The sequence below is a fragment of the Pygoscelis adeliae genome, unplaced genomic scaffold (genome assembly GCF_000699105.1).
Source record: "Pygoscelis adeliae isolate BGI_AS28 unplaced genomic scaffold, ASM69910v1 Scaffold49, whole genome shotgun sequence".
Lineage (NCBI taxonomy): Eukaryota > Metazoa > Chordata > Aves > Sphenisciformes > Spheniscidae > Pygoscelis > Pygoscelis adeliae.
In genome coordinates this window covers 162,752-176,082 of record NW_008825545.1, presented here as the reverse complement: position 1 = coordinate 176,082, position 13,331 = coordinate 162,752, and the positions used below count along the sequence as shown (strand labels likewise).

At 37.1% G+C, this 13,331-nt stretch overlaps 1 protein-coding gene across 1 annotated transcript in view; it reads left to right on the top strand.

The window, feature by feature from the left end:
* HDAC10 (histone deacetylase 10) overlaps positions 1-11,866 on the top strand; it is a 20,188-nt gene extending 8,322 nt beyond the window's left edge. The window contains exons 9-20 of the mRNA XM_009332017.1: positions 151-210; positions 585-674; positions 1,971-2,077; positions 3,720-3,787; positions 4,260-4,533; positions 5,166-5,256; positions 6,824-6,909; positions 7,377-7,430; positions 8,057-8,141; positions 8,583-8,768; positions 10,604-10,763; positions 11,471-11,866. Coding sequence (XP_009330292.1) covers positions 151-210; positions 585-674; positions 1,971-2,077; positions 3,720-3,787; positions 4,260-4,533; positions 5,166-5,256; positions 6,824-6,909; positions 7,377-7,430; positions 8,057-8,141; positions 8,583-8,768; positions 10,604-10,763; positions 11,471-11,487 — 1,278 coding nt within the window. The 3' untranslated portion in view covers positions 11,488-11,866. The remainder of the gene's footprint in view (positions 1-150; positions 211-584; positions 675-1,970; positions 2,078-3,719; positions 3,788-4,259; positions 4,534-5,165; positions 5,257-6,823; positions 6,910-7,376; positions 7,431-8,056; positions 8,142-8,582; positions 8,769-10,603; positions 10,764-11,470) is intronic.
* Positions 11,867-13,331: the final 1,465 nt, after the last annotated feature.

Here is a 13,331-nt window from a genome sequence, read left to right as displayed (position 1 = left end):
AAGGGTAATCTTAGTTTTTATTCAAGGAGAGTTTTTATTTGTGTTCATATTGTAGCTGAAAAAACAGCTGAACATGGTACACTTGAAATCCAGTAAAAAATTGAAAATGGGACATAAGAATGTGCTACAACTTTCTCTGTTTTATAACAGTTTGATCCTGAACTGGTTCTTGTCTCCTCTGGATACGATTCTGGAATTGGAGACCCTGAAGTAAGTAACTTCTTGTGGCCTTTGTGTTGTCAGTCATGAATCTGTTTGCAAAATATTCCTACCTCTTAAATGTCCTGTGATTGCTAGGTGAAATGCACTTTGACCAAGCTAAAAATAGATGTTTGAGTCTTTAAGCTGACCCCAGCTCATTAAATATTACAAGACATGTAAAGACAAATTACCCCATAGGCGTAATTACTGTGTTGTTTTTTGCACCTTCCTTTAAAGCAGTTGGTTCAGCATTTTGTTAGATACAATGAGAAGCAAGTGTTCCAGTATTCCAACTCAGACTCCTGTATTTCAGATTGTATGGGGTTTTTTTTACCAATGTTTTTGATTCAGGGTGTTATCTCAAAATTTTTTCCTTGATTTAGGGTCAGATGAGTGCCACTCCTGAGGTTTTTGCCCACCTTACCCATTTCCTGATGCAGTTAGCTAATGGAAAGCTGTGTGTCATCCTAGAGGTAAAGACTTTGGAAACGTACTCCCAGGGGAAGGGTCTTTGTATTAGAGCTATATAGGGCAAGCTAGAAGCTAGGAAGTGAAGCTTCTTAACAAAATAATTTATTCTTTTTATTTTTCTTTTGAGAGTCAGGAATGCAAAAATGACTAGGATTTGACAATGCTCTTATACATTAAAAGAAATGAATGTCTTAAAAACTGATTTTTTTAACTTAAAATTTTGAAACAGAGGAGCGTATGCTCATTGTTCAAAAAAAACATATCCTCCACAGATATTCAGTTCTTGTGAACAGTGACTAGATTGCTGCTCTGGACAGTCCCCAACTCATTAAAATGTATTTAGTGAATAAGCTGCATTACCAATGTTTTTGCAAGTATGTCTTACTCCAGGAGAGTTTAAGAAACCTCTAACCTAAATATATTCTTACTTAGTGATGGAGCCCTTACTAAATTCCACCTTTTTTGATTAAAAGCCTCTATGCAAGCACTTTTTCTAAGAGCTTTTTTTTTTTTTTTAAACAATTAAAAATGTTTCCTCCTTTTGAAATCTAGATTTCAACTCCCTATTTCTGCTGAAAAATGGTGGCTTTTGAGGTAAATAAGTGTGTGGAAATACTACTGCCAACAAGGTCTCCAAAAGTGAACTGTTTATGAATTGATTCACTTGACAACTGTTTTGCATGACCTTTCTTCCATCATCCTTCTCTCCAGCAGGTTATTATAGATATTTCTGTCTACTAGCTGAAGTGCAGATAAGCATCCCCTCCTAATACAGATGATGTGACCGCTCCACAGGTGGTATGCAGTCTTACCATCTGCAATTTAGCAGTCTTAAATCTATCTTCAGTTGTTCTCCAAACTCTGCCAAACCATTAGGACAACCATATCTTACAAGTGTCAGGCTGTGGGAGATTTCCCTCGTACAGACATTTTAGAGGACAGTGATAGTATTTGCCTTCTAAGGCATCTTCCACAAGAATTGTTGAAGATGGCATACCATGGATAGGAATGGAGAAGGCGTATGTTTCCAGGGCTTTCATGGCAAAGTCATGACTGATTTCCAAAATGAATCGAAACATGATAAAGTGGGTTGAATCATGGGATGCCAGTGAAGTTCAGCAAATAGCCTCTAACTTAGTTTTCATATTGAAAGTCATTGACTTGGATGTACTTGCATATCATCTTCCGTTTCTGTAAATTCAGATATATTTCAAAAGTTTAATTTATTTTCCATGATGATATTCAGATAGATGTTACAAGTACTTGTTCCTCAGGTGACACAAAATACTTTTTTCTAGGGTGGATACCACTTAAAGTCATTGTCTGAATCAGTCTGCATGACTGTAAAAACTTTGCTTGGAGATCCTGTACCTGAAATAACTGGAGAAATGGCACCTTGCCTGAGGTAAGCATGTGAAGAATTTTAGAACAACCCATGTATTTATCAAAAAGACGAACGACATGCATGCTTTGCACATTTTGCTGAAGCAAGGTTTTAATATGATGCTTTATAATACATTATTTTTTGCTTTGGATAACTTGCTTTCCAAAAAGTCATCCAAGGTACAGTTTTGTATACTTCTGTTTCTGAAATGATTTCAAGTTGCGAGAACTTCTTAGTGGCTTATAATTTTATGCTATTTATCCTTGGCCTTGTTATCCTGCAGAGATCCATCTCACTCAAGGCAGAGACAATCCTGCTGTAATAAAGGCAATGCCAGTTAATAACAGCCTGTATTGGGGAAAGTATGTAATTGCAAGGATTAGTTCTTCAGACTCCAGAGCCACTTCAGTTGCTGTAGGACAGCAATAGCTGGAGCTAACCTTTCTCTCACCAGTGAGAGCTGACGCTATGCAGAGCCAGTCTTGATTACTCCTTGTGTTTCTGAAATTTGGAGCATCGAGGCCTGGGGTGCGAAAACGCTTCACTGTGTGGAGCTGTACCAAGATAATTAAACTTCGGGTCTAACTTCTTTTTGGAGATAGTAAGATTGTGTTTGCACAGTGGTGAATCTGACTTAGTAAAGCATTCTGAACGTTGGGCCTGAATCAGTCCCACATCTGAACAGCATCTTTCTCTCTACCTGTCTGTACCACCTCCTCCACATCTCCATGTTCCATCCTCGGTCTCTCTCCCACCTCAGTAGTTGTCCCGTGCTTTTTTCAGCAGTAATGCTCCTCATGCATTTTGGTGGGAAGAAGGCAGCACCTACCAGTTGGCTGTGTTAGTTAAAACTCAGAGCTCAGATCAGACAGGGAAGCAGTGTAGATACAAACAGGCTGTGGGCACAGTTGGGTTTGGTAAACTGTGATAGAGTAAAGCTGGTTATTTTGCTCCCAGTACATCCCATAGTCCCTCTATCACTTCTTTTTCTTCTCTACCAACTGTAGTATCCCAGGTTGCTATCATCCTAGGTAATAGAGAGTTGATTACGTATTCATATTTATCAGTCCAGCTCCTGAACACCTTACAAATGATCTCCAAGTACACAGCATTTGTCCTGGACTTAACATGACCTGAATTATGTTTGTATGATAGCAAACATAATAGGACCATTTGCCTATAGTGCTGCAAATACCAGTGATGATAAAAAAGAGATTTCAACGCAAAGAATAGCAGGTAATGTGATTTACTTGGTTCCTGAACAGATAGTCTTGCTTTTGAGTGAATCTAATTACATCTTTATATTCTGTAGATAAAATCTCTGACAGAGCAAAGACAGACAGGTGAAATCTTGCCTCTCCTGAAGTCAGAGACAGGTGTGCTTCCTCCAACAGCAGGGTCAGGATTTCACTCAATGTGGGTAAATGTGTGTACGTACTGCATGTATTCTTCACTTTCCTTTTTTGACTCTTGAATCTAACCTTTCTAAGCAATCTGCTGATTGACTCTCACTCTCTTTATCTTTCTGTTCTGCATTCTTGGAATAGACCAGAGCTTGTTCATTTTCAGTTGGATTTTTTGTTTCTGCTTTTTCATTGAGGTAAGTTTTTTGTTTCCTGTATTTTCATTAGTGCTGATACTGTTAATCCTGTTTCTTTGGTAGTGCTGTTGAATCTATTCAAAATGTGAGAGCCGCGCATAAACCCTACTGGAAATGGTTGATGTATGAAGGTAATTACTCTTCTCTTTCTTCAAGCAAATGGGATTGGTAAATGGATCCATACAGAAATTCAAAATTAATACCAGTGGATTAAAATAATTGAACTACCAGTTATTCATCAAGTGACTGATGAAGCACTGTGAGGCTTCATTCAAGGCCATGTCTTCAGCTGGTCTGAAAAGAACTTCTGAAGCTGGCAAACATCACGCCAAACAGTAGCGCTTTGATTGAGGATGCTGTTTTCTGTGTCAAAAATATGGGCATAAGATTTATTATCATTTATGACCTTTTGCTAGATTAGAACAAATGTAGCAGCACTGAAAAATAACATCTGTGGCAGGAAACATTGTAGCTAGTGCATGGAAATAAATATGCATACTATGAATACAGATGTACTCTGTTTTGTAAATAAATGTGACCAAATATTAACACACTGCTCAGGAATTAATACGTGTGAACCCCCTCTTTTTTTTTTTTTCCTAGATTCATCATTTTTACAAAATTTGAGCACCAAATCGCACCTACTAAAGAAGGCTAATACAAATCCCTCCACAGAACAGGAATCTAAGATGACGAACAACGATGAAACTGTCAAAGTAGAAAGGTTTTTGGAACTGCACATGAAAAATATTCTGTTTCCTGTGCCTCCCATCAAAACAGCAACAACAACTGACTCTAGAGGTTCAGCACATTTGCTCCCTGTACCGGTTCATTTGGTGAAGGAAATGGACAAAACTGAAATAAAAGCTCTTGTCAGGTTGGTCCTATCTATTTAATTTTCAACAGAATTTTGAGGATGAGAGGTCTCTGTACAGACTGTCATCTAGCTCTGTCTCTGCCATGGTCAACTTTTTGGCCTTAGTCTACTCAATTATAGCCAGAGTTTCTTTCTTTGAAAAATGAAGACATTGGTGTTGGTTATCACTCGCAGCCTTGAAGTCCTTTAAAGAACTAATCAGAATACTTTTAGAGGAGACTCTTTCAATGAAGGTAGAACAGTTAGTGCAAATGTATTCATTTAGAAAGAGACTTTGCTAGGAAGGTGCCTTAAAGCTCTGTGTTCAGTTTTAGCTGAAAAAAATACCAAACTGGTCTGATTTGAGAAGCTCAATTTTTGTCTTAGTCTAATTTTGACAGAACTCTATTTCCTGAAAATTGTCAGACATTTTTGTCTACTTTCCAGAGCAGAATGGAGACAGGTTTATAGAGCTCAAGACTGCCAGGCAACAGTGTTGTCATCTTCCTGCTAGAGCTGGAGTCTTGAGAATGAATGTGTAGCACCTATACAAAATGTACCCCATCAATACGAACCGTGAAGTACAGTTATCAGTGTCATCTTCGAAAGCATTATTGCCTCTAACCTAGTTCTAAATATAATTTATTTTACAGTGGCTTTTATGCAGACCTCGTGAAAGAGGACAAAACTTTGCTCTCTCTTGGCAGTATGTTGGCCATCCTAGATAAAATACTTAAGAAGGAGGTAATAATAAACTGCTTTGATCTTGGGGGGTAGGGGGAGAGTTGGATTTCTCTGATTTCTGCTTCTACTATATTGTCATCCAGGTATTAGTTACTGTATAGTTCACGACCCCAGTAATCTCAGCTAGAATGTGCTTAGCTACAAGAGTGAGTATGCAAGCTGAGAAAACAACTATTTAGGGATAACCCCCAGACATCTTTTTAATGATCTTTGGACAAGACATTGTCCTGCTTTTCTGCAGTCACAGCATGAGAGTCAGTAACAACATTCTCATCACTCTGACATACAGGTGAGCCAGGCATTCACCCTTCCAGTTAAGGGGAGCAGGAGGTGGTGTATCAAGCACCAGTGAGCAGCAGCAAGAAATCTGAGCAAGAAACGTGAAAAATTTTCCTGTCTCAGTGCAGAGTTTTGCCTTCTGTCTTTAGGACAGAGTTTACTTCTGCATTACCCTTCATTACAAGATGCCATGCTATGTGCAGCTGCACCCACTTACCTTTATTTGTACAACAATTTACTGAGAGTAAATTTTGGTTCACACACGCGCGCGCACATACTGCTTTAGTGGAGCTGTTGAAAACACCACTGTATGCTGTGATTCTGAACAGAGTAATTCCAATTCAGCATTTTGATTCTTGCAGGGTCAGGAATGAAGAGGAGGCAGGCTTAGAGGGTGCACGTTTGTATTTATGTATAAAAACTTGGAGAAGCAAAGAGAAAAACTGCAAACAAGAAAACAAAAGTTTATTATATCATAATAAATCAGTCTCTCCCTTTGAATGAAAAGCTCTCTTTAAAGTACCAGCCCTGCAAGGAAGAGTAGCTGCCAGGATGGCCTCTTTCTTGTAAGCTGTCTTCTTGCTGTTGGAAGTCATGTATGTAGATCTCGGAGACAAATAAAAAAAACAGATTAAAAAAAAATGGTAACTGGCAAAAAGAAATAGAACTTTTCATGAGTTGCAGATGCTAAGCTGAGCTTTTTGTGTTGACAAATACAAAGAGGAGGAGTGAGGAGGAGGAGCATGCATTATCTTTTTGCTTAGCTTTCATGTAGCATTCAAAGCACTACACAACACAAATAAACACTGAAGGGCTGATTGAGTAATACTGTCATAGTATTTTCCAGAAAGGAATAGCTTGCCTAGGTTAAAGGAAGAGTCAGAATTAGAATTGAGGGACAACCTCCTTTTCATAGGGTGTATTTTTTTCTGGTGCAGTTTGCCTGCTGGCACACTGACTGTATCCAATCTGCAGACTATGGAGAGAACCAGTAAAGATGACCTTCCCCTGCAGAAGCTGTTTTTACAGTTGCCTTTCAGCATAGCACCATACTTTTGAAGTAATAGAACAGCTCTTGGCATAATGATCAAATAAGGCCTTTCTGTAGAAAATGAATTGACAACATTTTCTTAACCCTACTATGATAGATCATTAAGATACCTTTCATACAGCTGTAGCTTTGTTTGAATGATACATATAAACAAGTACAAATACAGTTGTTACAAATAAAAAACGACATGATCTTGTGCAGCATTAATTACTTCTGAATGAAAACTATATTTTGTAGGTATGCAATGGAATTGCAGAATCACCGACAGCTGCTGTTTCTGTTGCTGTTGCACTAAGACATTCTGTTCGTTTTGGATTTCAAAGGTGACTTTGTATCTTTTGCATTTGGGGCCCTTTGACAAAATGTAAAAATTACCTTGAAACCTTAATTTTAAAACAAATAGCATCTCCATGTGCATAGCATTTTCAATATGTAGTACAGACAATATTGCATATGCCAGCAAAAACCTTTTGCCTTACCAAAGGCAAAACATTTGTAAGGATGACTGCTGTGCTAGCCTACATTTTCTTTGTCAGATTTTGATTGTCTTTGGCCTGAGGACATTTTCTTGGTTTTGTTTTTTCTCCCCAGTATTTGGTGGGAGGAAAGAAGTTCCCTTGAGCTGTCATAAATGTGTTTTCTTTATACTTTTAATGGACCAAATTCAGAGACAACATACCTTCTTTTTTATGCATCTAATCTACATGCAAACTCTTTAAACAAATTGCACTAATTGAAAAAAATTACTTGTAGTTGTAAATGCATGTATATTTTTCTTTGTTTTCTGCAGAGTGCTTTGTATATTTGTTGGAGACATGCAAATCATACCGAACACAGAAGATGGGTGAGGTTTCTCTTTACTTCAGGGATTCAAATCCCAAAGGCTTTATGAATGTTCATAAGTGTCCACATGTATGATGAAATCTGCACTAAGGAATCAGTCGTGAGCTGATGTTCATTCAGTTTAGCTTGAGACAAAATACAAAACATCTCCAAATATATCTCTAAAGACAAACTGCTATCTTTAAATGCCGCTTTATGAGTTTAGTGGTAGGTTTAAAGTATAATCCTTCTATATTAATTGAAATTTAGATTGTTACTGAAAATATAATATTGAAAATAGAAAGTAATAAAGAAGGCAATTATTAATTGCATAGGGCGTACCCCCCTATAACTGCAGGGGCACATACTGCTGATGCCGAGTTCCTTATTGAAAGTCATCTTTACTTATCTGTAACTTTTTTTGCCACTTCCCCTCTTTCTTAAAAGTAATTTGCCCATAGTCTTTAATACTCTTTTTAAAAATACCTTAAAAAGGATTTCAGTTTTAATTGGTGTTTACATGTAGTAATGCAAATAGTTATTTGCTCCTGTGTTATGAATTAGTATTTAAAGAATGATGAAAGAAAAGATCTTCTTATCTCATTGGAAGTTGCTGGTTAAATACTCAGATGTGGTTTTTATTTACAGAAAAATACTCATGATACATATTTGTGAGAAAGAACAGTCTGGAAAGACCAGTTCCAAACACTGTATTTCTCTGAACTGGAAGGAGGTAAGGTTCACTTTCTGGAAACAACGTAAGACAAAAACTTTTTTAACAGAAATAATAGAATATATTTACAAATTCATAAAATGATGCTGCGAATTACACCCTTCACTGCAATTTGGACCTTTGAAAATATTTCCTTTCCTTGCCCTTGCCAGGGTACTACTCCTTCACAGATCTTTACAGTGTATTAGAATGCATGGGTTTGAGGAAACCTGCAGTAGCTACTGTAGTTCATCTTCAAGAAGGCAGAGTTGCAGTGCAAAGACACTAAGGAAGAGATGAATAATCTGCATGTTTCATATAAAAATTGCAGTGAAAATAGATCAGTATCCCGTTTCCTAGGTCAAATCAAAAGCTTTTTGAGATTCACCTTACTGTTTTATTTTATATCTGGGAATTTGGAGCTTTACATTTGTGCTAAACAGTTTCTTATTGTTGTTAAAGGATGCTGGAGGAAATGACTTCTTTTCTGCTGTACTTGGATTCATTCTTCCTGTAGCATATAGTTATCAACCTAACTTGACAGTAATAGCTGTTGGACCAAACAGGAGCCTTGGAATAAGTGAAATTTCTCTGCTTTTTGCTTTACTACAAGGATTAGCCGAGTCTCGAATTTTTGCAGTGATTGAGGTAAGAAGTGGTGCTAAGCCGTGGTACTTCAAAGTGCCTAGGACAGAACTCAAATCAAGCAGCAGCGTGCGTGGTATGAACTGCTTCAAGCTGCCCAGTAGAAAATACTGGCTGTTACACTGTCTTTGGTACCCCTGAGTTCACGATGCAAATAGCCCAAGTTTCTCTCCAGCCTGAGAACAAGACCAGACTCAGATGCATACCAAGCTGTAGGCAGCCTGCATGATTGAGAAGCTGAGGCATGAATGCAAGCCCATGGTTATGTCTATAGACAGTACCCGTTCTGACAATTTGCCACAGTTTGGGGATTAACTTCCCTTTCCACCTAGGATTCACAGCTCAGCGTTGTCTCCTGAAAAGAGATACTTGTTGTCTGTTAATTATATGGCCGCATTCTGTCAAAAGTGATTGAAAGCAGCCCATTCCTCTGTTTATCGTAAAACACTAGATTTCCTCTCCTTCTCTCTCCCATGCTGTACTTTATCACGCACGACTTCCATCATGCAGAAAATAAATGAAAATGGCACATATCCTTTAAGTGAACTTAATTGCCATAATACATAACTGAGGACCAATCTACCCCAGCTTTGTGTTTCTGATAGAGAGCCTGGGAAAGGAAATAGAAAATATATGTTTTTGTTTTTCCATATGCTACCAAGTTAAGGATTTCTAAATTTAGGAAGTCGGAGGCTGTATCCAGACCAGTGTGTGATAAGTGCTAGTGAGTGTATCGTCCCTGAATTTGTCTAATCTCTTAAAGAACTCAACTTACACTCTTGGCCTCTGCAGCATCTTGTGGCTGTGAGTAACACAATTTCTCTGTGTGTTCTGTGAAACAGTAACTTTTGATTGCTTTTGCGCCTTCTAGTTCTTCTTTAATGAGAAACAATGAATAATTGTTCACGTATGCAATTTTATTCTAGTTTCCCAGCAAGTATCCAATTAAAGACATACTATTCATTAAGCTGCCAATTAAGTGGATTTTGACATACTTTATTCTGTAGTCTTTTCAAATGTTGTTTTAATTTACAGTGGTGATACATAAATTGTCTTAAGCTAATATAATTTGTACATTGATATACAGTATACAGAAATAGTGTATTTGCACATTACTGATTACAAGTATGACACGGAAAGAATTATTGATATACTGAAGGGTAAACTCAGAGATAAAAAGGAAGTTAGGCATACACCTTTAAGAAATGACTGAGACTTTTATACTGGTACTCTGCAGCTCCGTAACAGAATTATCTAATCTGTGGGGATTTTCTAATGCATGGGTTTGGCTTTTTAGAAGTTTTTTTTCAATTCTTCTATCTTTTAAAAATAAGATAGAGTTACAGTCTTCAAAATAAATGTTAATAATAATCCTCATATACTATGGACACCTCAGAATATAATTTCTGTGAGCAAATGACATTGATTTAGACTGTCAGGAGTCCAAAAATTGTCACTTTCTGATGAAGCAAAATATATCACTATTTTCTCCAGGTACAGAAAGTAAATGATGCATGAAGTAAACAAGCCCCATGCTCCCCTTCCCTCCTAACATTTTCTACCTTTAACCCAGCACTGTTTCTTTTCAATCACAAAAGGAAAACTGAGATTCTTTCTCTATTTGAAAAAAACAAGTTTTACAGGAGATAAAAATTAACTTACCTTTTTCAGAAAAAAATTCTCCATTTTGACACATTTTTATTTGAAAATTGAAAGTTGCTCATTCTTGCTACTAATATTAGCAACTTAATTACAAAATCTTGTTTTAAAATATTTCATGTATTACTGAAACAAAGTTTAGTTCACAGGAGTATTTTTTTCTTCTTCTTCTTAAATAGGACACAGAGATAAATTTAATGCAAAGTGTAGCCAAAGCATTAGTGGGTGCTTCTACACCTCACTTTGGAGTTTATGTACCTCCTACCCAAGAAAAAGTAAATAAAATAAAAATACTAAGAGACCAGTTTCAGCAGGCATGGAAAATGCTTCAGTGTTCAGGTAAGTTGTCTATTTTTATCTTTAGTTCTTATGAATATATTCAAGTTTCTGAAAAGATGAGAAAATACAGCTGGATCCTGTAAGTCAGTGGGATATTAAAGTCAGTGGGAGCACATTAATCTAATGTGAAAAGGATGAAACTCTGAATGCTTTTAATTCTGCCACTTGAGCCAGAAAGCACTGAATTTCTTAGCATAATAACTGTACCTGTGGGAACTTTGAATACCGTTATTCCAAAATTTTGAAATGAAACTACCAAAATGTTACATGCTTAAAGAATGGTTAATAAGATGAGCACTGGCTCTGATTGCTAACGTGTTTTCTGAATATAGTGCAGAATCAGGTTACGTTTTTATTTACATTTAACTTGTCCACAAATCACTTAACTCAATAGTGATTAGTCATGCTTAAAGTACATCCACAAATAGCTGAGGATTGGGTACTGCATTTGAACAGGAATCAGATTAGGCAGGTATGTATGTTTTCAAACATACTTGTCTAGAAACATTTCTCTACTGAGTGACTTTTGGCTTTCAACAGAAAAAGCAATGATAAAGGTGGGCATCTCTGAAAGAAAATGCCTTGCTGTCTTTCAGGAGAAATGGCCAAGAGCAGTGGTCTGGTTCCAATAAAAATGTTCTTACGGGGTTGGGAATTGTGGTATGAGCTTGATTAATAACTGTTTTTCTTACTGCTGTTCTTTTCAGTGAAGGATGGAATTTGAAGAAACTGACTTCACTTCAGAATAATTTTACACAGCAGAAGAAAAAGAAAATGTGTTGCTGTTCATGTTGCCTTTTAAATCATCAGAAAAAGAGATGGTCAATCTCTAAACAGAGTAAGAGCCATTCACAATTGCCTCCTGTTTTTAAAATACTTAAAATCCATATTTTCAGCTAGAGAATTGTGCTTGCAAATTCTGTATTGGCACTAATTATTCAAGACTGACACTTGAAAACAACTCCTGTACTTCATTACTGCAAACTGGGGCCTATGTCATTTGTGACATTATCAAGTCAGGCTCACATATGCAGTAGCTTGACTGCATGAATGTTAAAGCAGTCCAGAAGACAGGTGTCTGAAATGAGCAATTGTAATAGCCAAAACATTTTAATATTATTCAACAGAATACCAGAGTGCTTGCACTGCTGCCGCCACCACCACCATTTCACTGGGAGTTTAAACTTAGCAACAGGTCCTTCAGATTAATGAAATCTCATTTCGTAATCTGATTTAAAGGATTCACTTAACATGGTCTATTCTTTTAATTTTTCTAATGAGTAATGGTCAATTGCAAGAAGAAAGAAAAGCAGCTGAACAGCTATAGTGTATGCATTTCCTACATCAGACCTGTGATGATTAAGTTTAATTTCCTGAACTATACAGGGCATGAGGGAAAAGAAAAATATTTTGCATATATAAAATTACAAATACATAATTGAATAAAGCTGCGTAAAGAGGACTTCGCTCTGCCCTCTTTTCAAACGTAAATTGTCTATATAACAAATAAAACCCCAAAACCCCCAGAGATTTGGTAATGGCCTAAGGCTGACATCATGTGAATTCTCAAAATTAAATCAACATCCCAAGGCAATAGCCATAGCATGCCTTGTTTTGCAGCATTCCAGATATGGTTTCGGGCTCATTTTCAAGAGCACTTTTCTGTGATTGTGACTTCAATAATGCGACCTTTTGATTTCAAAAACTTCAAATTATGTTTATACTGGTGTTGCTACTGGGATCAACTTTACATAATTTGAACAACTAAATGTCTTCACAATTCTCTTTTTATAACTGTTCCCAGTGATTCCATTCTCATTCGTACCAGTTTTCAGTTATTGCTGGATGGGAAATGAAACATTTTGAAATAAAAATCTGTTTCAAAAGAAACTAAAAGCCATGTCAAACACTTTCACATACAAAAGTTGAAGAACACGAAGATGTTCTGTTCCAGTTCAGAATTTCTTTAAACTTCAAACTCCAAAAACTTATTTTAGATTGGAAACTGGGGAAGGGCCAAACTTCAGCTTCAGAACTTTTCAGAACAGGAGATTTGTTGGTCTATTCTTCTCTCTCCCCTGGAAGAAAAAAAATGTTTTTTTGGACAATTCAGCATTTTCAAGGAAGAAGCATTTTCTCAGAAATACTTCAGCTCATTCCCTTTCACCTGCCTTTGTTCAACTGAATCTCTACAGCTAATGATACAAGTGTTGCATTTTGATATGTATTTTTCTAAGATCTTGATCACATTTTTTAAAACATGAAGAGCAAAAAGATGTCTACTCTTGGTAGAACTAGTTTGCAGATACTGTGGGAAGACTGCAGTTACATCCTGCAGATCGGGACACAATACAAGCGCCGTTTATTGCTTTCTGCAATAGTGTGTTATTTCTCGTAAATTGAGTGACAACGTTAAGAGTAAGTATCGCAGGAATGGTTTAAAAAACCGTGAACTCCCTAAATCGGCGTTTTATGTGCCGGCGTTTAAACCACCCTGTGGTAACGGCGGCCGTGGGGCGCGGCAACGCTCCCGTCCCTCGCTCCGGCGCGGGGACCCGGGACGCCTGT